The sequence below is a fragment of the Phocoena phocoena genome, chromosome 3 (genome assembly GCF_963924675.1).
Source record: "Phocoena phocoena chromosome 3, mPhoPho1.1, whole genome shotgun sequence".
Taxonomy (NCBI): Eukaryota; Metazoa; Chordata; class Mammalia; order Artiodactyla; family Phocoenidae; genus Phocoena; species Phocoena phocoena.
In genome coordinates, this window is record NC_089221.1 from 134,966,492 (window position 1) to 134,993,223 (window position 26,732).

Genomic DNA, 26,732 nt, shown 5'->3' on the forward strand with positions numbered 1-26,732 from the left:
CTTTTTTTCCTCTCTTCTTCCTGTCCTTCCTTACTCTCAAGATTCTACCTATTTGCTCTCTCATTAACGTGGGCTTGTATTTCCTTTGTAAAAACATACATTGTGGTTCAATCCCATCTCTAGCCCTATCTGTCAGTGTGATGGTGGATCTCTGACCCTCTCTGACATTTGGTTTAGTTATTATATATGTATGTAACATGGGGCTATAACGAGAATCAAAAAAAATAATACCCATAAAGTGCCTACGCATGAAAACCCTTAGTAAATGTGAGCTACTTCTCAATTTCTCGTCAGTATACAGTGGATTTGGGGATTTGGAGCAGTACCAGATTCTCTCCCTGCACTAAAAGAGAGAGAACATCATATCCGTCAAACAGCCTGGATGAAAATCTAAATTTATAAATAGTTTAGAATATTTACAAAAAGTTCACCTCTGCAAGACTCATTTTTCCAAATGTCAGGGCCATCATGATGATAACAGGCCAAATTAAAGTCCTCCATCCAGACGCCCAACTGCTAATGCTGCAGGGGATTTATTTATTTTAAAAGAATATTAGCTAAAATATTTTGGGAAACTACATAGTGGGCTTTCACCAGGCAAGAGTCCTAGCTGATTTATGATATATCCACGAAGGAGAGCAGTTTGTGAGGAGGAGGCGGGCAAAGAAGGAGCAGGCGCCCTCCAACCCTCACCTCCCAGCTGGACCCCCCAGATCCATCACGAGGGGCTTCTGGTACACTCAAGGCAGGGGTAGTGGAGGGACACATGAGGGAGGAGGACAAAGGTATCACCTCAGTGGACTTTCCTTTTCATGACTTGCGTTGATTTTTATATGGAAACATCCTTTAAAGCAACTTAGATAAATCTGAGGTAGAATTTAACCTCCCTTACGTGTTCCCCAAAAAGGGCAAGAAAGTGAGGGAACTGAGAGGAAACTGGGGGACCTTGACAAGGTGCAGGGAAAAATTAACAATTTCCTGATATGCTGAAGTCCTTTATTCCACATCCAACGTGGTGCACCTGGCCTAAGACGGGCATGAGGTTGTAAAGGGAGCATCACACTAACCCCACTTATTCTCAGGGGTCAAGACTATGGCTGATTCTGAGCCCCACTTCTCAGGCCTCACTGTGACTGCTACGACCTGGATAAAAAGTTCATATTCTATTTATTCTTCCCCTCTTCTCAAGGTCCAGGACAAGCAAAAGAATGAGGGGTAGGAAGAGATGAAGACACAGCCCAGGGGACCTGGGAATGGCTATCCTTGTGAGCACTGTTGTCTCCAGCAGCGAGGAAGAAACATCTGCCATGTACATGATGCTTCTAATGTTACAACCCAATGTTTCCAACAAAGAATGGGGTGCAGTCAGCCAGGGGAGTTCAGTCCACCTCCAGACCTGGGCTGTTCTAACGTGGACAGCAATGAGTTTGGTGGACTGAGAAGTCCATCTCTGATTCAGCTTTAAGGGAGCTTGGATTCTCTGGCCAAGAGCACGCCGCTTGTTGGATGCATGGGAAAGACAAAGGCAGCGGCAGAACGGGCTGGCAAGGAGCTTGCTGGAGCGGCTTACTGGCAGTGAGGTGTGCACATAGAAGGCTTAAAAGGAAGGGCAGCCTCTGCTTTGGAAAGATAAATGTACTCAACTGTCACAGTCTTAACTTTCTGCTTATCTCTGTGGCCCCTCCAAAGAGAAAACACAATCAAAACATCTGGATGGGCTAAACAGTGGTGTCATGGGAGGACAACCAGAAATGGAAATAGAAACTCTGAGTTCTAGCTCCAGTTCTGCTACTGACTCCTTTGTGTGGCCACTCCTTTGTGTCACTCACACTCCATGGGCTCTGGGTGGCTGCTCTGGGGTGATGTAATTACATATGTCTAAGTCTCAGTATCCTTATCAAGAAAAGATACACGTTAAGAGTATTTACCTTGTGGTGTAGAGGGAAGATTAAGATGATCTATGTCAAGAACTCAGCACAGCGCCCAGAATCCAGTAAGTCTCAATAAAGTTTCGCCATTCTATGAGCACTTGTAAAGTGTGTGAGATAAGTGAGCTCAATGGTCTCTTGCAGTTCTAACCTTGTTTTTACTCTAAACTTCGGGGAGATGAAAGAAAAGGGGCTCTGGGCATGCTGGCTAAGAAATCGAGGCTCAGAATTTAGAAAGCAAAGGCAAGTTTGCCATGGCTTCTAAGGAATGGTGATACTTATGTTTTGTAATTTGAGCTAATGTTGATTATTGCCAGACAAGTCAACTTGCAGGTTAAAATAATGATCACAGTGCTTGGAAAGTACTGCAAAAACAGAGCATAGTCATTTTCATATGGTTGAAGTCCCACACTGAGATGCCTGAGAGGTATAAACTCCTAGGGCTCTGGGTTCTTCTAGGTTCCCCTGGCGAACTGCTCACTCTCTGATGAAGAGTCACTGAATAAGTCAAGAACCACCTACACCTGGATTATTACTGTCACATGAATGGTGATCCTTGAAGATGGTCCTACAATAGACTCCATCTACAAATGTTCACAGATTACTACCCTGTTACAGTTTGAACAGGGCTTTGCCTATATATTTTGTGACTTTGCATCTCCTTTCCAATTCCCAATACATAATAGGACCTCCACACTGTGGCTAGCCCATGAGGACAAATGACAAAACAGAAGGTCTCCTGGTGCTGATGGGCCAGTGGATGGAAGTCATTCCAGTAGAAAGTGATGCCTCCTGGTAAACCCAACCCATCTTTCCTAGTTTCCAGAGTTCTGTAGACTGGAGCTGGCCCACCCAGACTGCCATCTCTAAATTCTACACACTCTCTTAGAAATGCAAGTGTAGACAGTCTCCTCAACTAGACCAAGCTATTAGATATTAATGTTCAGACAACACCTACCTCACTCCAGACCAGCATGGTACCGAATATGACCTGTAACCCATCAAAGAAATTGTCCCCTATGATGATCACAGTCGCACCTCCCGTCGTCCATCCTTCACTCGGGCTGATGGCTTTGATACAGGGAGTAGCTGCTTTTCAACACACATGAAAAAGAGAAGGAGTCGGCTGTTAGAACCAAACTTTAATGATGGGAGACTTGAGGAAAAGAAAAAAAAAAAATCTTTTATCTTTTCACGAACAGAAAGTCCCTCAAGATCTCAGCATTTCCTAGTCACATTAGGACCTGAAACCTCAGGGTGCAATTTCAGTTTTTAAAAGCATGCTTTTCATTGTTTCTATTAAGATACATATAGGTTACCCAAATCTTTTTCAAACCTGAAATCTTATGAAATAAAATGTAGAAGCAAAATTTAATTTATGAAATGCTAAGGATTTTTTTTTAATGGGTGATGTTTTAAAATACACTGGAAACCTCACAGAATTGCTTCATAATTAAATACATCTCCTGAAAAGAAAGCTCATAGATTTTTTTAGATAAACATTGCTGTTTGATGGGAAGGGAAGAAAGAAAGGAGGCTGGAGCAGAACATCATTCTTGTTCCGTGCCTTCTGTCTGTACCACTAACAGAGCAATATTCCTGAATAAAAGTCACGACGTTTTTTTCAATAAATGTCATGGATCCCATTTTATGGATGCAAAGTATGCAGGTCACTCAGGGTGAATTATGTAACCAAATAGCTGAGTCAGGGCTGAACCACAGAAAGTCCCATGACCTTTGCTTTGTTGTCATTCCCAGGCATAAAACCCAAGAACTGGCTTTTTCAAAACTTCCTATCTCCTTTCTTTCCATTATAAATGGCCCTTGGAGATGGGAAATAATTTGCAAATACTGTGATTCCAAACACACTAGAGGTGGTTTGCCTGATGAGCATGGCGTGCTTTCAACAGAATTACTAGGCAAAAATGAAATCTCTCAGAGAGTACTTTCGTACCACTGAGGATTTTTAACTCCACAATGCCATGCTGCTGTTTTCATGATCACTTTTATGAAAAGGAACAAAGCAAAATTCTAAAGCAAAGGAGATATTGTCTAAGGAGAGAAAGTGAGACCCTCCTCTTTAATAAAATGTTTATTAAGTACCCTAGACTGACTTTCCAAGTATTGAAGCCAATGAGAGCACCAGTTAATTTTAACAGGAAGAAACTGGCAAAAAAATTATTGGACTTTGTCAAATTTGGCAAAATGTCATGCTTTAACTTTTGCAAGAAGAAAAGAAAATATGAAGCCCAGCCCGCTGGAACCATTGCTCATGTGCCACCACACAAACAAGCAGAATGGGTTTGATTTTGAGTCAAATTTATCTTATAAAATTGCACAGAGAAATTTGGAAATATCCAAACTAAACATTTCATGTTGGCTGAACTAACAGCAATGCATTTACAACTAAAACTGGGCAGTTCAGATGCCTTTTCTCTCCCCCACTTTCTCCTAAAAACAAAATAATTAATCAAGGAAATGTAAATGATTCATGGCTTGAAAATTCTTGTTCAATTTTTGACACATATAAAGGTGGTGATCAATGTTCCACAGGCATAGGACTTTTTCGTAAAATCTTCCTTTAAAAGTAACCACGTTTAAATGCATAATTGAGTACTCCTAAACTAATAATAGAATATGATGCATGATTCCAAGCAATTTATAAGAGAAATAAACTATATTCAACAGCTATATAAAATTCTTAAAATATAAGCAGTTTGGAAACATTCTAGTTAATGTCTCAAAATCTTAATTCTTAATTTCTAACTCAGTATAAGTACTTAGTTGCTAGAGTGGAATAGAAAAGGTATTACTATATGCCCGGATACTTCTGAGAAGACTAGAATATTGGTTTAACTGAACTGGTCTTGAAAGATTCCTGCCTGATGGCAAAGTGTGGAATCCAATGGTATCATTAAACGCTGACCCTGTGATTGCCCTCATAAACCACAAAATAATCTTGGTGTTTATTATCTGTATTAGCTTTGGGATTTCTTTTAATTTTTTAAATTTTATTTTTTAATCACACAAGCATGTTCCTTTAGTTAAGTATGGACTCCTCCAGGCTTTCTCATCATTGCACAAAAGCAGACACAAGGGCATGTTGGTTTATCTTTGACAGACTCTCCTATTGTAAAGAAGTTATAATAACATGGTCAAGAACTGCCAATTTTATACTTGACCCCAGCTCTCTTTTTTCCATTTGTTATTTGTAGGATATAGAAGGCATGTAAGTACATGTATGTATAGATGTGTGTGTATGTGTTCAGACATTTCCTAAGGAAAGTGATAATGTTTTCAACCATCAAGAAGAAAAGGTACACGTCAACTAGTCAGAGGTAAATGAGCATCAAGTTTCAAGAGAAAAACTGGTGAGGAAACAATATACAATACCATCTTCTTTGGGGGAGGAACAAAAAGCGCCGGGGGAAGTACTAAAGGAAAAGAGTGGCACCCCTGGATCCATCCTACCTCAATGCTCAACACAATCCACTATCCCTCCTTAGGGAACTAAGTGCCATTCTCAGAACAAGTCAGTCGGGCAGCCCTTTCTAAGTTGAGACCTCAAAGGGTTCCAGAGGTGCTCCTATACATCTGTGTCATGGCAGTCTTGAGAGGAAGCTCTGTGGCACTCCCCCATTGGGAAGATTGGAAAATATGTAAAGGAATCATGGACTGACCCACTGAGAGAGAGGGGTGAGGAAGGGATGTTCCTGGCATTTAGTACCTGGAAGTCAAAGATGCTAAGTTTTCATGCATGAGACAGTCCTGCAAATGAAGAACGCTATAATGTCAATAATGCAGGGTAGAAAACACTGTGACTAGCTAAATGAACCAGGCTCAAGAGCAGTTGTTAAGAACTCACAAATCCATACAGGCCAAGGCAAGAAACACAAATGAATACAGCAGCTCAGGGTCTCAGAATAAGCATGAGATGGATGGCTGCTGATACCGAATTGGGGAAGCTCCAGCCATTGGCATCCCCACACAGATGCAGTCCCAGTGTGACCTGGTCTTCTGATCTTTCTAAAGAAGCCAGGAGCCCAGATTTTTATGTGAAATTTCCCAATCTTTAAATGCTGGCAACTAATTCAATATATATATTTTTTAATGTGTAGGCTAAACAAAATGTTTATGGACTTAAATTTAACTCATCGGCTGCCATCTTACATTTTGACCCTAGTCACAAACAAACTTGCGAGACTAAAAGCAGCCCAGGAAGTACTTGCGAACGTGCCTAAAATAACAAGTACCCAGATGTTCACTGTAGTATTGACAGTAAACAGTATAAAAGTCTAGGTGCCCCCAATAAGGGAGTGATTAAATAAATTATAGTACATCCATACCGTAGGATACGTGGAGTGTCATTAGAATGGACGAAAAAAATTTTCTATAAACTGACATGGAAAGATGTCAAAATATGTCAGTAAGTAAAACAAAAATCAATTTGTAGCCTGATGAACAGCGTGATTCTGTTAACTTAAAAACTGATATCTATCAGCCTATATGCATGAGCGTGTGTAGGTATGTGTGAACAGGTATGACAGACAAAAGTCTGGAAGGATGTACACGAACTGTCCCCAGTGGGTCCATATGAAAAAGGAAGGTGACTAGAGAAAGGAGATTATTAAATTCTACTCTACAGATAGCTGTATGGTTTGAATTTTTCCAGTGAGCACATACTAAGGTAATACGTTTTAATTTAAAAAATAACAGCAGAGCGTTTAATTCTGTGCAACATAAAGGTTATACGTTTTAGAGCAAATTGATACTACTTTTTTTTTTTTTTAAGCTCAGATGTGCTAAGTAACAGACCCTGAGCCTCCCCTTCCGTCTTCTCTTGGGGTATGTTTTCTCTGAGAAAGCTCGGAGAACGTCTGCAACGACTTGTTTTTCTTTGACTCAGGATATCCAGAGAGATGCAGAGGGAAGATAGTTTATAATAGTCACAGTGGATGGGTTTGGTGAAATCTGAAGGTGAAAAGACTCATGAAAGAGTTCAATCCAGCCCAGGAGTGTAATAATCAATACAATTCCATCTCCAAGGAAATATTATGGAATGGGGGAGAGGAGTGGATTTGAATACAAAACCACTTTTACCGGCCAAATCTTGATTTAATTAATGAAAGAGTCTTTCTTCCTCGCCAATGAATTTTCACACTCTGGGTCTCCACAAGGACAGTAAGCCAATTCCTGGTTCTAAATCTCATTAAAAATAAAAGTTTGGGTGTTTTTTTCTCTTTTGTTTTTTTTTAAACCTCTCCTCCCACTCACAACAGCCACCCAAGTAAAGGAGATTTTTCCTTCCTTCAAACTATGACAATAACATGATTATACCACCACAGTTTAGCATAATGGCTCTGAAATGCTCGTGGCACATTGCAGAGTTAAAGTGGAAATTATTAGGTAGCTCTTCTTTGTTATAATAATGATCACTCCACAAATAAAAGCTCTTCTCCCAAAGGTACTGCAAGGCACAAAATGCTAATTCTGAAGATTATGTGTGCGCTTTTATTAAATATTACTATGCCCTGCCTGTTTGAGGGCTTCTCTGCTCTGATTGTTTTATGAGTACCATGTTAATGTCATTCCCATCTTGCTAGCAGCAGGCACACATTTTAGCGTTTGTATGAGAGTTGATCAAAGGCCACGTGCTGGGGGAATTGCTGAGAAAACACGGACAAGCGATAAAAATCTAACAGATTAATTGGTTTAAATTTCATTTCAGGGTGTTGAACTTTGGCTCGGAACTCTAATACTACACCGTGAGTCAGGGCCTAATTACCAGATTTCCAATTTGCTTCTGAACAATGGTTGCGGTGAGAAGGAAAAGAGAGGGTAGAACGAGGGGGGAAAAAAAAAAAAAAAAAAAAACGAAAGAAAGAAATCGTTCAGGCTCCAGTACATATTTAACAACTAATGTTCTGTGTGCAGACAGTTGCACCAGGGGCCATTTGCTATCACCTGCTCTACTTCCAGAGGGTTTATATTTCCTTCCAATAGCCACAGAAGGCAGAAGAAATCATGGATGGCCTCAGCAGTTTGAAATTTACTGATTTATAGAATCAGTATTACAAGATTCGAATGCCTGCTCACCCACACTGGAAGTATCAGGCTTTTTATTAGCGAGGTGAATTTATAAACTGGAATCGCCCCTCAGCCTCCAATAGCAATGATCTATTTCACTGATAGAAAGCCAGGGCCGGGAGAACCATGTTTACCTCGGGGTTTATGGGGGGCCTTGGGAATAAGGGTTAATTGAGCTCAGAGGTGCCTGCCCATTGAGGTGAATTAGTGGTGTGCGCAGCTATCAACAGGGTCCTGGGGCTGCTCTTACTTTTGCCTCTGAAATCTCTTTGTACTGTGATCAATACCTCACTTGTTTGGGGTAGCTGTATAGATGACCCGGGTGCAGCATTTACCATCTCTTATCCCCAAAATGAGGCTTTTGTGACAGTCGACGTCCCACTACAGAAGCCTCACTAGAGATGTGGTGTTTGGCTCTTTTCTCCATCCCTGTATTTAAATACCATGGGGAAACAACGCTCAATCAGTTGGTAAAAGGTACAAATTTAGAAATGCTTTAATCCCACTCCAAATCTCAAAATAAAGTTCCATTGAAGTGGAGGTAATGTTATTTTCCATTTTCTTTGTGTATGGTATATGGGAAAAAAAATGGAAACCCTCTTTTTCCAGCATTCTGTTAACCAGAACTCTCTACTCCTGATGAACATTTCTACAGAGCAGACACTGATGCTTACAATGGAGGTGAAGATGCCAACACCAGCCCTTAATGGCTTCTGAGTAAAGACAGAAAGATGCGATTATGTTAAGTTGATTTTAACATTCAGGGTATTATAGCATCTGAAAATGGGCCAGAGCTCCAGCTTTTCAAGTTCCACATCTACCACCCAGTGCGACCTTGAAGCAGTCACTTACCCTCTCTCTGAGTCACCCGCTCTAAGCAGTGGTGGTACCCACCTCACAGACTCCTGGCAAAATGCAGAAAGTATCTGCTTGGGTATTGCTGTTTTACTATGTTCCACGCACATAGGACGCTAGTTGCTATAATAACAATTACTGTCATCATCAGTTCCCCACTAACCAGAGTTTATTTACTAGAATACACCATAATCTCACCATCGCAGATTATGAGGCGGATTGTAAAACTTCCCTAGGAAATTTCCAACCCAGTGACTTGCTAACATAGCTAAGCTTACTGAGGAGGTGGATTTGGCATCAGTAATTACAAAGTAGAATTTTTTTTTAAGGCTCTCATTAGCCTGGAATGAATATTAATGGCAATCTTTTCAGAAATGAGGAATTAGCTTTAATCTTATTGCCCCAAATTCTTGAGACTTGGCAGAAAAGGTTGTGAAACCCATGAGCTCAGCTCATTTCTATGGGACACCTGTGACCTCATCAACTCTCAGGCCTTTCTCCCTTGTATCTACTCGATTTTGGTAAGGTTGTGCTTGGGAGCAAGCCTGTTTCAGAGATGGATGGGGACACAAAGTACCTGCACTTGGACTCAGTGCACAGTTATCTGCCCTTCCTGTTTAATTGGAACTATTATTTTTGCTGGTCTTTTCTAAAGTGAAATGATGATTTTCCTGACTGCTCACAGCTCATCAGGAGCAACACCTGCATTCTTTGATCCTGACATCCAGTAGCTGCTGGCCAGGGAAGAGGGCAAACAGAGGGTTTGACTCTCCTGGGAAACCTGGCTCTGTGTATTTTCACCATGTACAGGAAGTGAATCTATTCTGGGTTCACCCACCCTCCAACTGGAAGCCTTAGAAACCAGTAGCAGTTATAATGCCTGACCTGAACCCTAGCACCAGAGGGTGCAAACTTCACTTTCAGAATGCTAACTCCACCACAGACTGCTAGCCAACTAATAAACAGATAAACAAATTTGACAGTTTCCTCACTCAAGATGGAGCAGTCTTTGTAACACTTATGCTCTTACTTTAACTTTACTAACCAGATTTAGTTCTGCCTTCCTTTATTTTCTTTAGTAATTGCTTTATGCAGTTAAGCATTTTATTGTTTATCAGGGTTTTTATTTGGGTTGGTTTTGTTATTGGCTTGCATTTATTGCCCCATCCACTAGCATATCTAGATATTACTTGGCAAAGAATCATATATTATATATGCAAAAGAGCCTCCCTCCTTCTCTCCCCCAACCCCCTGTGTGTATGTGGGAGTTTGTGTGTGATGGTGTGTTTGTCACTCTGAAGAGAACCGTAACCCATGATATAGATATTTCTCAACACCAGATGCAATTAAATCTATTAAATATTAAATGAGGAGTTCAAGAATTTCAAGTGTTTTTCATCCTTTATTCCAAAGTGACTTCATTTGGCAAGAAAGCCCTTTGCTTTGACATTAGTGGCTCTCTCAGAAAACAAGTGAAGGAAAAATTCATAGTTGCTAGATGGAAACATGGATCTAATATCCATCTACATCAAGGCAGAGTTAACCCAGTGGGGCTGTCTAGGTGTATCTGAACTTAGCAGAATACCTACGTTCCAAACTATGCCATTTGCTAAATACAGAGCAAGTCCAAGTCATATCTACTTGCCATTTATTTTTCAGATTTCTTATTCTGTTCTGAATTAGCAAAATTCCTCAACAATGAGTGGACATAGATCTGAACAAGAGAAGGACAGAAATCCTGGTACAGAAATCCTGGGGCAACAATCGTAATCCGAACATTCCAGGACAAGCACTTTGGGATTTCTGAGTTTGTCTATTTGTGATCCAGAACTTTGTGCAGGTTCACTACACAGGGTGATTTTAAAATTTAACAGCGAAAAATCTTGACATTTTGACGTACCTGTAACTTCTAAATTGCACTTGAAAGACTTGTTTAAGGCTTTTTGATTTAATGACACGCAACACAGCATTGTTTCATAATATGCAAAAATTGTTTGTTAAAAACACTTCAGGAGGGCTTCCCTGTTGGCGCAGTGGTTAAGAATCTACCTGCCTATGCAGGGGACACAGTTCGAGCCCTGGTCCGGGAAGATCCCACATGCCGCGGAGCAACTAAGCCCGTGTGCCACAACTACTGAGCCTGCGCTCTAGAGCGCGCGAGCCACAACTACTGAGCCCGCGTGCCACAACTACTGAAGGCTGCACGCCTAGGGTCCATGCTCCGCAACAAAGAGAAGCCACTGCAATGAGAAGCCCGCGCACCGCAACGAAGAGTAGCCCCTGCTCGCCGCAACTAGAGAAAGCCTGCGCACAGCAACGAACACCCAATGCAGCCAAAAATAAATAAATAAACAAATAAATAAATAAACAAAAACATTTTGGGAGCTCAGAATTTTATAACTCAAAGAGGTGAGAATGTACTGCTTTCCACCTCAAGTTTGATCTGTCAAATCCAAAATTAAAATGTACAAAATATTAATCCTAGAGCAGCTCACAGCAAATAATGCCATCAGTTTTTCTTTTTTCTTGTCCTATGACTGTCAGCCACCCCTTTGCAAAGCAACAGAGAAAAATTATCATGGAGGGTGGAAGAATCCTCAAAATGAATTATTCATGGGTCCAATTGTGATATTTGTTGCAACAATAGTAAATTCACTTGCCTCTGATTATACAGTAGGTAAATAACTCTTTTCTTCCTGATGAGAACTTTCATGCACAAAATTATTTTTAGCCCAATTCTCCTGATTATCCTGTTATAAGAAAAGTTCTAGATATGAAAGTCAGGGAGGAAATGGAAATGAAAGTCACTTTCCAAAAAAGGACACCCAATATTGTGAAGAAAGGAAACAATTTTCAGGTTAAAAAAAAAACAAACATGTCACTGCTTCTTCATGGAATCCTCAAGTGTTTATTTGCAAGCAATCTTCCTGGGCCTGGAAAATCATAAAGTCAAATATGAGCAAGTCTAGTGGAAAATCTGTGACGCTAATCTTGGCTGGAGCCGTATTTTTAACAGGCCTTGAATGTGTGTGCCGGATTATCCAGATGGTCATACAGGAATCGGCCTGATAGGATTAAACCTTTATGCTGAACTCTGCTCCATCTGTTCTCCAAGGTTTGCCTTTCCTTATCTGAAAATGAATTTTTAGCCTCCTTGTGTCTGGGAGTCAGACTAAATTCAGCATTCAAAACAGAGATGTGTGCAGATAGTTTAACATTTCGCTACTTAGTCTCAGTTGACATCAACTTGGTCTTTTTCTAGTAAATATTTTTGCAAAGAATTTTCCTAAGAAGGAATTTAAACGTACGGAGAATCTACTTTTTTTGTTAGAGGGCTTTGTCTTCCTCCTCCTACTGAATTCTAGGACTCATTCCATTCACTGTCCTAATAGGGGTTTACATTGATGTTTGCACATAAAGATAGAAAAGCAAGACCTGTATCCTCTCTGCAGATACGACTTTAAGAAGAGATGACATATAATTCCGACTGGATGAATGATCCAAGCAGAATATATTCATGTATGCTTTGTTCTTTTTCTCCATTTCAAGAGGATTAGTATTAGTCACCGTTTGATAAAATTAGCTACAACAGCTGTTTCTCTCATGTTCATTAGGTTTTCTATGTTTTTAAGGAGGCTTTCTCAGGGGAGGGGGTTTGTAATTCAGAGCTCCATCTTCAACGAAACAGGCTGATGTTTGTTTTGCCCTCCTGTGCATCTATCCCTGGAAGCAGTGAAGTTACTCATTTCTCAGTTGGAAAAGCTGGCTTGGGGCAAGTTGTCAACGGGCCAGAGCCTGGTAGATGGTTCTGGGGTTTCCAACCCTGTGACAAAGGAAAGGGGAGGGTTCTGACTGCTGGGCTCAGTGAAGCAAACCAAGGTGCAAAGGAATAAAGAAGCTGCATGAAAGAGGGATCATTCAGAATCCTACATTGTGGCTGGTTTAGGGCAACGTGGTCATTAGGTGTGTTGGATTTATGCTTGTGATGGAAACGCAAGAGCCAGCAGCCTGTGCAGCCCCAGCCCTAAGAAGAGAGGATCCCCCTAGCAGTCTAGCAGGGCTCCATCGGCTTTCCATAGCCCCCTTGGTAACCCTAATTCCTGGCCCTATGCCACCACGAATGGCAGCAGCAAGCAGCTAATCAAAAATTTAGGCTTTTATACACATAGGTCTAGTTATTATAAATACACAATACCCTTAACTGATGAAAGGTCAGGGGGCAGAGAGCAGTGAAACTTCCCATTCAAGCTTAGGATGACTTAGGTTTATTGGTATAACTCTCGTAGAACATATGTATCTGGCTCCTTAAATGGACAAGAATTCTAGAAGTCAGGTGATACGGGGTGGTACCAAATAGGTGATCCTAACTGATGAAGCCCGCTATAAGTAATCTCTTGTAAAATAAACATGCTGACCAAACACAGTCCTAGCACCTATGCTCCACATTTTATCCTAAACAAGGACACTGCATCGGATGTTCAATCCCATTACTTAAATCTGCTTTGCCCAATATGGTAGTTACTGGCCATATGTGGCTATTGAAATTTAATTTTTAATTAACAAAAATTCAATAAAAATAGAAATTATTCTCTGGGTCACACTAGCCACATTGGTCAAGAGCTACATGTGACTAGTGACTATCACAGAGGACAGTACAGTTATGGAACATTTCCATCATCACAGGAAGTTCCATGGAACAGTGCTGATCTATGGTTCAAGTGTAAATAACTGAGCCTGTCACTGACAGAGAATAAACAGAGCTACCGTTTACGGGGCGCCCTCCACACGCCAGAAACTGTGCTAGGAACAATTAATCTTTAATCCCTCCAACAGTGATCACAAAATCAAGTGCTCACACGGCCAGGCAGGAAGGTAAATAAATAAAATGGGCTAGGGGCAACACGATGGGAGAGGTGGGGAGTGTGGCCAACTGTAGAGCGTATCCCCTACCCAAGAGGGACACAACTTCTCAGTTTAACCTAATTGTTTCCATTTGAGAATGTGGCACTACCAGCCCTACCAGCTCTTCTGGATATTAAGAGAATGTGCACATCCAGATTTTCATATAAAACGCCTTCATTTTTAATTGTAAAGCAACAAATACATAGTTTCTTAAAGCAACATGCAAACCAAACCTAAATATGACTTAGAGCTGGATTCAGTCCATGATCTGATCCATCAGTGTGCAACTTCTATAAATCCTTGGAGGGCCAATCATCTTTTAGTTATTAATTTCTGAAACTGCATGACTAATACTACCACCGACTCATCAAACAACAGACACAAACCACACCACTGTCAATTCTGTCTCTGATTGTTCAATCCCTCTCCCAGAACAACACAGAAGTCCCCAGCTAGCCCTCCTCCGCTGTGCAGATTTTCTATAAGCAGTCTGGGAGACGAGCTCCGTGCTCCTGAAGGATTTCTACTGTCATTATGCAAGACAGCATAGATAGTGACTTTTTAAGGAAACTACGCTTTGAATGTGAGCAGCATCTCAAAATCAACCTTGTCCAACCTTTAGTAATGCACAACTCTTGCTTTGTGCTTTTCAGAATAGCACTGCTTACATTTCTCTCCACAACCTAGGCTGCTGCTGCTAATGTATTTGAGTGAACTTTTATTATTGAGAACCTTATCGTTTTGAGCCAGTTTCCTCTCTTCGCTGACACATTCGGTGATGCTGCACTCCAGTGTTTGTCATAGCACAGATGTTTCCGTGGTGATGATCAGTGACGTCACAAGCACCAGGATGTGTATCATCAAACTTATCCAGACAGAGGAGCAAAAAAGAGTGAGAGCTCCACTTCCATTTGAACTCCATGTTGGACTGACTTGGCCGCCTCAAAAATTACTCTTTGGAGTCTGGGCTGTTCTATCTGGACTGCAAAGGGCAAGTACTCACACTTGCCTGTTTATGATTCATTTCTACTATCAGATTATTAATTAGGTGCTAAGTCCCACGTACGTACAAAACCCAGATTAACCTGCCTCTGATGCCCACTTTCAAAACAATACTGCCATGCTCAGAAGCTTTCTGTCGTTTCCCCTTAGCCTACAGGATCAAGTCCACCCTTACAAGTCTGGCTGATTCGCCCCTTCCAACCTCACCCTCCACCTATCCCCAACTGGAAGAAGGGCTCAGCAGCACTTGGGACCACTGGTTCTGGATTCAGGAGGTCTCAGCTCACATTCCAGCTTCTCCACTTAACAGCCTGGGCAACTTACTTCACTTTTCTTTTCCTTTTTTTTTTTTTTTTTAATTAATTTATTTATTTTTGGCTGTGTTGGGTCTTTGTTGCTGTGGGCAGGCTTTCTCTAGTTGTGGCAAGTGGGGGCTACTCTTCGTTGCAGTGCGCGGGCTTCTCATTGCGGTGGCTTCGCTTGTCGCAGAGCACGGGCTCTAGGCACGCGGGCTTCAGTAGTTGTGGCTCGCGGGCTCTGGAGCGCAGGCTCAGTAGTTGTGGCGCACGGGCTTAGTCGCTCCACAGCATGTGGGATCTTCCCGGACCTGGGCTTGAACCCGTGTCCCCTGCATTGGCAGGCAGATTCTTAACCACTGCGCCACCAGGGAAGCCCCTACTTTACTTTTCTTATGTCTCAGTTTCTACCACTCTAATTGGGGATAATACTTAAAGAGAACCCACCTCATGAGGTTATTGTGAGGTTTAAATGAGTTCACCTAAATTTACAGAGCTCAGCACAGAGGAAGAAATGAATAAATGTGAGACAGAAGGAAGGTGGGGAGGAGTTGCCAGAGGAGGAGGAGGAAGGGCGGGAAGAAGAAAATAAAGATGATGACGGCGGACTCTCCAAATACCCTGTCTCCAAACACGCTTTGCACGTTTCCACCATTTCTTTTCAAGGAGGTTATACCACTCACTTCCATCCAAATAGTACTTTGCTGAAAGGCTGGTCTTTTGTGGGAAGCTGTTTCTATCCCAGTCTACAAAACACTGAAACTTCAGTGAACTCCTTCATTTGTCACTTACTTCACTTTTTCTTGAACTTTTATCCTTGTATACAAACAGATGTGTGTGTGTGTGTGTGTGTGTGTGTGTGTGTGTGTGTATACAGCTGGGCATGTGTATATATACACATATATGCAAAACAACCCAACTATCAACACATCCCTTGAAGGCAGGGACCTCATTCATTCACAAACTGGATAGTCAGTGCTCCGCACTTAACCAATACCTGACAATTAACTAGCATTGTTGCGTTTTCAAAGTGGTTGCCCATAATTATCACAATTAATATCAACCGCAAGTGGTGGGCAAGGAGATGTTATTTTAAATTCCACTTTACAAATGAGGTAACTGAATCTTGGAGACTCACTTGAACCTGAAACTTTGAGAATCCATATTGGTTGATAAAGTCAGATCTTTAAAATACCCAAACTACCCTTCAATTTTGGTATTTATCTGAAATTTCTGCTCAGTTTCGCTAAACTTCGACCATGTAAACACAGCCAAAGTCCCATAAAATCTTAGTTGTGAAATTCCTTATTCCCAAGATAGAGGGTGGATATTTATTAACTTTACAGAATATTACTACTCGATTTCCAAGTAAAGTTATTTTCCCCCTAAGACTCAGCCCCACATATGAATTATAGTAAAATCTCTCTTTACCTTCTTCTGTTTCCAAGTTCAAAAAAATGGCATCCTAATATAATACCACAAGTGCCAATTTAAACACAGGAACACTGAAAATACTGCCAGACTTTGAGGCTTAGAAGCTTTCCTACTGCTGTTAAGTTGGGCTGCTAAACCCATGGTCAAGAATCCGAACATCAAATATAAGTGATAGCAGCACTGTGAGAACTTACATCTTTAAACTGTAGGACAGTTCCCCTTAACTTTCATTTTCAACTTGGACATTATCCATCTCAGTGGTGTTCATTACAGAATTTTGCACATATAAAGAAAATAATAAAAGTTTACTGATTAAATAGGTTATCCTAAAACAGTAACTTAATAACATTTTCCCCAACTTGTCTTTTTTTTTTTTTTTTTGAGCAACAAGGATTGGATTCCACAGGCTTTAGCTAACCAAACCAAGAAGAGTTTCTAGGTTTCTACCAAAGTTGAAAGGTAGAGGAATCTGAGGTCTGACTTTAAAGATTTGTTGCACATAATAGTTACTGGAAGAGCACAGCTGGCATGGTGATTCAGCCAGAATATTTTAGCAAAGAATGACCCATGGACTTCCCTGGTGGCGCAGTGGTTGGGAATCCACCTCCCAAAGCAGGGGACATGGGTTCGAGCCCTGGTCCAGGAAGATCCCACATGCCGTGGAGCAACCGAGCCCGTGTGCCACAACTACAGAGCCTGCACTCTGGGGCCCACGAGCCACAGCTGCTGGGCCCGCGCGCCTAGAGCCCGTGCCCCGCAATGAGAGAGGCCACCGCAGTGAGGGGCCCGCGCACCGCAGCGAAGAGTAGCCCCCGTTCACCGCAACTAGAGAAAGCCCACGCACAGCAACGAACACCCAACGCAGCCAAAACTAAATAAATTTTTAAAAAATGAACGACCCAAACTCTGTTTTCCTGCTCTACTAGGAAATGACAAACCACTCTGGAACCTCTCTGGCACTCATTTCCCTCCCCCACAGCCCCACACATAACACACCTAAAAGCATCTGCCTCCAAACCAGCGCGTAGGACCTCCTCAGCCTGCTGCCTTCCCAACTGCGCTCAAAAGAGAAGTAGCCAAAGAATAAAAGAGAGTTCTCGATTTGTACCAACCACATTAATTTTAATCATTCTTCTAAATAACAGCCAGAGTCTACTGCTATTTGTACGTCTTCTGACATTTTTATTGCTGTGCCCCAAGGTGGATGAAAGAAACTGATGTGTTGAGAAGAAGCCCCAAACCTGGCGCTGTCTCTGCCTCTATTCCCCATGTTCTCCTGCTGTACAGCGCTCCCGAACTAGGGGGGAAGAATGTGGGTTTGAACAACTGGCGTCCTGCTGATTGCAACTGTCAGTTAAATAAGCCAGTAACACAGGAGCGTATGTTCACACATAAAATATTAATTGCACAGATTGGGGTAAAAATATATTAATACGTGGGTTCCACTTTCATGCTTAGTGGTCAGATAAGTATTCGGCCAATTCAGTTCTATTTCTGCGCCCCACAGTCTCGACAGTGTTACTTTTGTGTTTCACTTTTCTTCTCCTTCTCTGGTTACCGTCTGGTTTCCCATGTTGGTGCCTTCATTATGACTGACCAGCAGCATACGTTTAAGCAGGATTTTAATTACTAGGTCATCTCCTAGCCAACTTGCCCAAGGCAGGCTGGCAGAAAAGCCCTACAATCCATGCCTTAGACTTTCCCTTGCTCCTCTCCAGGTAAATCTCTTTTTTTTCTGAGGACGCTAGAATCATGCTGATGGCATCATATTCATCTGATAAAGATGATGATCACCTAATTTCTATAAAGTTTCATTTCTGTCCACTGAGTATTTCAAGTTGCAGGGCTGGCACAGAGTGGTTGAGATGGGGTGCCTGATAGCGTGACGTGATACCAGGATTTTTTTATCTTAACCCAGAAAAGCACCTTCCCATATATCACTGCACATGCCAACTAACGTACCCTGGGGATTTAGCACAGATCTGGCTTTTCAATTTGCCTTTGAGTAACGTCGTCAATTTGCTTCAATTGAAGCAGGAATTATATTACATGATCAAATGGCAGGAGAATTTCTCTCCACCTCTGAAGTCCAACGTGAGGGAATCAGCAATGACTAAAGAGTGGGAAAGAACGGTGGTGATGGCCGACTGCGTCCGCTACTTGGATGTCCAAATGCTGCAGATACAAAAATCTGACTCTTTTTTTTCTTTTTGGCCACAACCAAATTTTTGAAAGACGGCTTCAGTGTCCCTCATTTGCTAAATGGAGAGAGTAATAGTAGTGCCCTCCTATGGTGGTTAAGAGCATTAAAAGAGATGATATAAAGTGCTCAGCATTAAACCTGATGTTAGTAAACGCTCAAAGGCTGCTATCATAACAGCAAATTCACCATCACTCGAAACACTGGTCTAAAAGTTAGCATTTTACTGGGCAAAGAGGTCTGTTAGCCTGTGATTGTAAAAATACATTGGATCCACTTCTCCAGGTCAAAGAGAAAGCAACCTATGGGAAATTTCCAAATTTATTTTCTCAAAAATGGATCTAAGACCTAAGCCACTTTCCCATTTGGGTCTCCCCTAAGCTGCTGCTGCTTCTTTTTTTTTAACATCTTTATTAGAGTATAATTGCTTTACAATGGTGTGTCAGTTTCTGCTTTATAACAAAGTGAATCAGTTATACATATACATATGTCCCCATATCTCTTCCCTCTTGCATCTCCCTCCCTCCCAATCCCACCCCTCTAGGTGGTCACAAAGCACCAAGCTGATCTCCCTGTGCTATGCGGCTGCTTCCCGCTAGCTATTTTACCTTTGGTAGTGTATATATGTCCATGCCACTCTCTCACTTTGTCCCAGCTTACTCTTCCCCTAAGCTTCTAATATTTTGTTCCCATGTGGAATTTTGGATATGCTTTCCCCTCTGCCTAAATTGCTCTTTCCTCCTTGCTTGACGAAATGCTACTCCTTCCTTCTTATTTTAAATTTTAAGTGTCCTTGATTCTTCAGACTTGGCTGAGTTCCCTTGTTTAAAGCTCCCTTAGCAGTCTGTATTTCTCCTGTAGAGTGTTTACCATTATTTCAAGTTAAGTAATTCTACGTGCAATCATTTGCTTTATATCGACATAAATATGCACACACACGTGACTGTATACTTCATAATGTCAACAATTGTGGCTGCCTTGTTCGCCTCTGCATCTCTATGGTCTAATAGAGTAGGCAGTCAGTAAATAAATGTAAGTAGCTGAGTGACTGAATGCTGAACGAATAGGCCAGCGAACTAGGGAAGAATCATCAGAGTTGTTAACGTATTAAGGCATTAAACAGACTAGCTTAAAAAAAGTTGAGACATCTTCCAGTGGTTATTAACTGCCACTACACCCACACTGGGCTTCCTCACTGGATAAGGCAGTGGCTCTGTGGAATCGGGTTTCCTAAGCTGCTCTGGTCCCCCTTCTAGCAGCAGGCACTCCATTCTCATGGGGTTAAAATTAGCACCAGTAAGCTCCCCCTGCACTGGGCTCTAATCATGCAAGGGCCCAGGTGGATCTCGCTGACAGATGTTAAGGTTAGAAGGAAGGGTAGCAGCCAGATGAGAAAACAGAGCCACCCCACTTCCGGAGGTACCAGCACTTCCTGTCTTTAGGCTTGGCTGGTTCCTGCCTGCCCCGCCCCTCCCCCATGCATTGGTTTCAACACAGTTGCTGCTCTTTCTGTCATTTGAACTCAAATCCTATCTTGGAAATTGATGGGCGATTCTGCCCCTGACAACACAATGTCAGCTTTGCTCAGCGTCCAGCTGGTTCCGTATATATTATCATAATGCGCTGCCTGCGTGGACCCTGGCTGATGCTCTCCCTTGACTCAAATCCTCCCTTCCACACTAATTTCTGCTTTCTGACATGCAGACACTACTTGTTTAAAAATAAAAACAGAGGTAACAGCTTGGGAGACATTTTGATTTTCAAAATCCTGTGAGGACATTAAGTCTATTCTCATGGTAAAACTGAGCTAAAAAGGTTTTCTATTAAAAAACAACATTTGACTCATAAAAAAAAAAGTGTTTCCCAGGGTCCTATACTGTTTCCTGGTGACATGAAAAAAGTATTACTTCTCCCAACCCCTAAGCCCTCCAAAACAGTGTTTCCCAAGCTTCAGTCCTGATTTTGCTCCATCCTCTACCACTTACTCTATGACTTAATTAACATTATACTTGCTATTTTTGTTTACATTGACTTACTTTTTCTTTAAGTTCAATCTTGCCCTCAGCAAGAATAGCTGTGAGGGAGATCAGCTCCATGCTTTGTGACCACCTAGAGGGGTGGGATAGGGAGTGTGGGAGGGAGACTCAAGAGGGAGGGATATGGGGATATATGTATATGTATAGCTGATTCACTTTGTTGTACAGCAGAAACTAACACACCATTGTAAAGCAATTACAGTCCAATAAAGACGTTAAAAAAAAAAAAGAATAGCTGTGAGACCACAACTTGGGACTGCTTTGTTTTTTTGATTTTCGCTTATGCATTAAGATAGACATAACTAATTTTAAAAACTTTTTTGAATGATTTTTTTCTATCACCTAACTGCATGGGAAACCTAGTAAAAAAGCTCACTGCTAACCAGTGAACCAAGCGAATTCAACACTACACCATACCAGCTGAAGGAATTCAGAGAGAAGAACGCCGGGTGAGAGCTACCTAAGGCACAAGTGGCTGTGTATGGGTTTTTCCAGGCCTCCTGGAACTCACTGTCAGTCTCCTGCAGAAATGCCCAAGGCAAAAGGAAGTCGGCCTCAGACCTGTCCTGTGGAGTGAACATCACCTTGGTATGTTGGTGGTCACTCACCAAAGCACTGTGTGTATAGCAGCTCAGGAGATCAGCTGGGCTCAAACAACAAATCATCAGGGCTTAAAGGGCTCATCAAGCTCCCTGTCCCCAGCCCCACTTAATAGATGAGGAAACTGAGGCCCAAAGAAATAAAAGTACATAGCGGAGGTCACGTGGCAAAGTAGGGACAGTGCTCTGTTTTCATATATTTCTGCATGCGTGAATGAAAATGTTCAAACAAAGAAATGTTTCAAACCCACTCCTGGTCAGTGCCCCTAAATATCTCATCTTAGTAAGATTTATGATCAGTACACAGAAGCTCTCATCTGCATATTCACATCACTTGAATCCTTTGATATTCTCAAGTACGTAGAAAGTAATTAGGAAGAGGCCCTTGGCTTGAAACAATCAATTATGCAGATAAACACGATTGGAATTATGATGCTTTTGTAACCAAATAAAAAACAAAAAATTAGGCTTAAAAAAAAGTTCTGTCATTTCGGTCCAAAACATAGGCAGAAAGCACCATTCTGTCACCCCACCCCCTCCCCTGACACTGTGTGCTTATTAAAATAAGTTAGGTGTGGTTCAGTCATCTATTAGGTCACACAAAATACCAAATACTGGAAGTTTCCCACAATTCACAGGTTTCTCAAGAAATTCATAGAAGAAAACTGCCTCCCCGAATCCATCTCCGTTTCCCATGGTCCCTGTGGCATGAGGTTTAGTAACCCTTCAGTGCCCTAACAAGGAGACTGTTAGTACCCTAACTGTCATCTAACTCAAAATCTCACACTTTCTCCTGGTCTCCTTTTCCTCTACCTTGTATGCACGCCAGGGAGTCCATATGGTCAGCAAACCACTTCTAGATGAATTAGAACATCCTTGTAAATAAATAAAATATTACAAGTCTCCCTCTTATCTTGCCAGCCCCACGGAAAACATACCAGTCAGCAAATGAAACCAGCATTTTCTTTATTTGACTACAGCCATGAGAAAAGTAGGGCTGTTGAAGGGAAATGAACTCTAAGGTAAACTTATACAATATGCCCATGAGAAACAAAAAAAGATATATCTGGGCTAACTTTTGAAAGGTCTGTTTAAGATACCAGCAAAACTGCCTCACTTGTATCGAGGAAAAATAAGAACAGTAGGATAAGAGATGCAAAGAACACCAGCATAATGTATAGAGCAAGTAGTCTATAAAGTACAGACTCTGAAGTCGGGCTCTCTGGGTTTGAATCCTAGATCTACTACTTATTTGCTGTGCAACTCTGGGCAAGTTACTTAACATCTCTTTAGTCTCATTTTCCTCATCTTTACAGCAGGGTGCCCACAGCACCATGCGCACAATACAGTCAGGACTCAATGAGTGTTTGTGTCATTATAGTTAGTGCCACTATTCCACAGAGCTCTGTGGTTAGGCAGACCTGGGGTTGACTCCCAGTTTCAACTCTAATTGTGCCTTTGCGTAAGTTATTAATCCCTCTAAATCCCAGTTTTCCCACCTGTCAAATGAGGATAATAACTGTTATAGCTTATAAGACTTGTTGGAGGATTTGATGACATGATATAAATAAAATGATTACCACAGTGCTGGCACATAGTAAATGCTCCAAAAATGTTAGCTGACAATAGTCCCCAAATATCAACAACAGCAATAAGAAGAAGAAAAAGAATACATATTACTACCTGGCATGGTCACTATTAAGCAGGGCAGCAAAGTCTGAGCACTGTTTCTCCTTTGTCGGCAATGCTGTTGGTGGTGTCATATTCAAATAAAGATAAAGTAGATCACCTGCTTAGCAGTGACCTGTGGCTCATGAACTCTTTAATCTGCCTGATGCCGAGAGCTTGCTGGCTACCAAATCCCCAGTGTTAGGATTTCTGGTGTTACCTGCTTTATGGATTACTCAAGGGATACTTTGAAAATCAGTCTTCACTTACATCCTTGTTCATTATCTTGACTTCTTGCCGGGTCCTTTCTATTGCAAGGGAAGACAAAAGACACCTTCCCCGCTGCTCAAAGAAAAAGGCCTGATTTGATGCTTGAAAATCTGGGGCCTCCTTCCTCTATTTTATGACACATCTGGATATTCTTAACCCTAATGTTCTGTTCTCGCGTCTGTCTTGCTTTTTCAAGTAGGAAAATCAATTGATAAGATGTAACACGCCACCCTCAGTAACAAAAGATGACATCCGTATCTTTCTGCTAAACGAGACCCTTCGCCAAAATGCTCTTACCTAAGTGGGGCTGGCTGGAGTTCTGCACCAACACCAGTCCTATAAAGGGCCATTGTCCAAATGCAAAGCTCTGAGCATTCATCCTCTGCCCTTGTGTTTTGAAGGTGCATTGCATTTCTGTCAGGAAGTTGGTGAGATTTTACAGACATTCTTCTCATGATCCCCAGAATCGCAGAGAGACCCCTGCAAGCCTAGGCCAACCGGAATTGGAAAGCCATCAGGGATGGACCCCATGCCCTCCGACATCTGTGCAACTCCTAAAATCTGTACTTGCCGGCCAGCATACCATGGGCAAGAGCAAAGAGCTCTAAACGGATTTGGATGGAAACTAGCAATGTGAGCGTAAGCAGTGACATGCTCTCTCCAGGTCTGCTTCCTTCTCTGGAATATGAAGGGTGTGTTAGATGATGGTCTGTACTTCAGTGGCTCTTCACTCAGAGTGAGCTGTGTGTTCAGTCACTGACCACAGTGGGAGGGGAGCGAGAGACTTGGGACGGCATGTTTCTCTTTGTTGTTTAGTTTATTTTCACTTGTCCAGGTAAGTCTCTACAAGTTCAGAAAGTAAATTTCTTGGCTACTTATGGAAAAAGAAAATTAATAAGCCAAAACCATCTGGAAAAAGAACTCTTCAAATGTTGGACTTTCTTCTTATTTTGAACACATGCACTAGTAATAGAATGAGAAGTGATCAGGGGGACAGCCCCAAGGCACAGCCATCTCCGTCATGAGCTTCCAAAGGCTGGCAGGGAAGGGCAAGGTTATAAGCCACTCAGAGCAATCTTGCCCTGGGCTTTTACGACACACTAGGAGTCCATGTACTTGACACTGAGCTCTTAAAAGGCTTGCGTGGCCCCCAGAAGTGACATTTCACAACTGTCTCTGACCACGGCCTGAGCATCCACACAGGCCTGCGTGATCTGACCCTCAGCAGCTTCCCCAGCCTTGTCTCCTGTCACTCTCAGTGGCCAGAGCAACAGGAACCATCACAGGCTGCTTCTGGTTCCTTGAACTCACCTAAGCAAAACAGTCTTTGCACATGCTATTCATCTGCCTGGAAATTTGTTTCTGTCCCCTTGTCAGGGGAAAACTTACTCATCTCTTAGGTTTGGGCATAAATGAGATTTCCTCAAAGAAGTCTTTCCTGACACCTCACTTCTCCTCACTCCTTTTACGGTCCCCCTTTTATTTTTTTTTTTTAATTTTTAAAAATTATTTATTTATGGCCGTGTTGGGTCTTCATTTCTGTGTGAGGGCTTTCTCCAGTTGTGGCAAGTGGGGGCCACTCTTCATCGCGGTGCGCGGGCCTCTCACTATCGCGGCCTCTCTTGTTGCGGAGCACAGGCTCCAGACACGCAGGCTCAGTAGTTGTGGCTCACGGGCCTAGTTGCTCCACGGCACGTGGGATCTTCCCAGACCAGGGCTCGAACCTGTGTCCCCTGCATTGGCAGGCAGATTCTCAACCACTGTGCCACCAGGGAAGCCCTACGGTCCCCCTTTTAAACACAAGTCTGATGAGTTAGTGGTAAGTTGTGTTTAGTGTCTTTCTTCTCTATTTACATCATAATTTTGTGAAGACAGGGACTGTATCTGCCTGGGCTCCTGCACCTAGCTCCCCATCTGGCATGTAATAGATGCTTAGTATGAAGGAATGGAGGAAGGAATGATCCATTACCGACATGACATAAGAATGATCTCTTACTGACACCCTAAGAAAGGGCTACACCAGAAACAGCCAGTGGATTTCTCTGTTCTCCTGAAGACCTGTTTCTCCAAAGGCACCTCAGGAGGTATCAGATGAGCAAAGGCACGCGTCAATGGCTTCAGTCCAGAGCACCAAAAAATAGTGCATGCTAAAAGGTCTAGAGACGGCCCCACCCAGCTCTGAGAAAACATACAAAAATTGAGGCCAGAGAAGCAAAGGGACCTTCCCGGAGTCACACAGCTAGTTAACGGCAGAGTCAGGACCGGACCCAGCTCTCCAGTCAGACAGCCGATCCTCGTCCTATTAGATCCAATGGACACTTACTAGCCACTTCTTAGGGCCTGATTACAAAGAAGGGAGGAGAGGGAGTCTCTTGTTTCTTTGGAAGCTCCATGCTGTCTCTCAATTTGGAGTAATCTCCCCAAGCCTGAACTGTCTTTCTCCACATGTCCAGAAAACAACAAATTTAAGCGCAGCTGGGAGTCAATGGGGCCGGATACCCAGGGGCAACCAACAGCAGCAAAAACTGCTTCTGTCTGGAGCAAAAGGATTCAAGAAGGTCAAATGCTAAAGAGCAAGAATAACACCATATTGTCAGGGGCAGCTGGAAGGGGCCACTACAATGGAAAGGTCAGAACTGACTGGTGGTGGGGAAAATCTGATTCTTTCTCTACTGCTGTACTTACAGCAAGGAGATAGGCCCAGCAAGTCTAACACCACTCTTTATTCTACAAAGGATTTTCAGTTTGACCAAACTCCACTTCTGCTTTATTTTGGGATCCTGGCACCATTATACTTCACATGTCAATCTCTGTAATTACTGTGAGGGGAGATTTAATTCATTCGTATCTGAAGCTCACAAAGCTAAATTTCAATCGCTTTCCATTTTAAAAAGCGAGGTGTTTTAAAACATCTATGCTTGAGCCAGGAAACTAGGTCCTCAGGTCAGAACTCATCGACAGTAAAATGTTCATCTTCTCAAAACTCTGTGATGACCTAGATGGAGGGGGAAAGGGGAGGAGGGAGGTCCAAGAGGGAGGGGATATAGGTATACACGTAGCTGATTCACTTCACTGTACAGCAGAAACTAACACAACATTGTAAAGAAATTTTACCCCAATTCAAAAGAAAAAGTTCAAACTGTTTCTCAAAAAATCAAATAAAAACTCTTGATTAATACAGTCCTACTAATTTTTCAAATAAATATCAAGGTTTGTACAAATTCGTAACAATTAAAAGAAAACACCTTGATCTGAAGAACATCAGATCAGGGCCTTAACCCCACTCCCAGAAAGGGTGCTGGCCAGGCGCCCGACCCGCTCAGATCTGCCCAATGATCCCGGAGCAGGCAAGTCCCCCAACAGTGCAGAAAGGGAAGAGAGCGGAGGGAGGGAGGCAGAAAAACACATGCACGCCAAAAAAAAAAAAGATGTCCCCTAAAATAAAATGAGCATTT

The 26,732-nt window shown here is 42.2% G+C and overlaps 1 protein-coding gene across 13 annotated transcripts in view; it reads right to left on the reverse strand.

Annotated features, from left to right (window-relative positions):
- The window catches only part of EBF1 (EBF transcription factor 1), a 395,077-nt gene that overhangs the window by 94,943 nt on the left and 273,402 nt on the right, over positions 1 to 26,732 (reverse strand). For 9 of the 13 annotated variants that reach the window (XM_065874800.1, XM_065874803.1, XM_065874809.1 and 6 more), the window contains one exon: positions 2,887 to 3,017. In XM_065874800.1, the coding sequence (XP_065730872.1) occupies positions 2,887 to 3,017 (131 nt within the window). Of the gene's footprint in view, positions 1 to 2,886; positions 3,021 to 26,732 lie in introns of all 13 variants that reach the window. The other 4 variants (XM_065874801.1, XM_065874799.1, XM_065874806.1 and 1 more) reach the window with 1 other exon arrangement.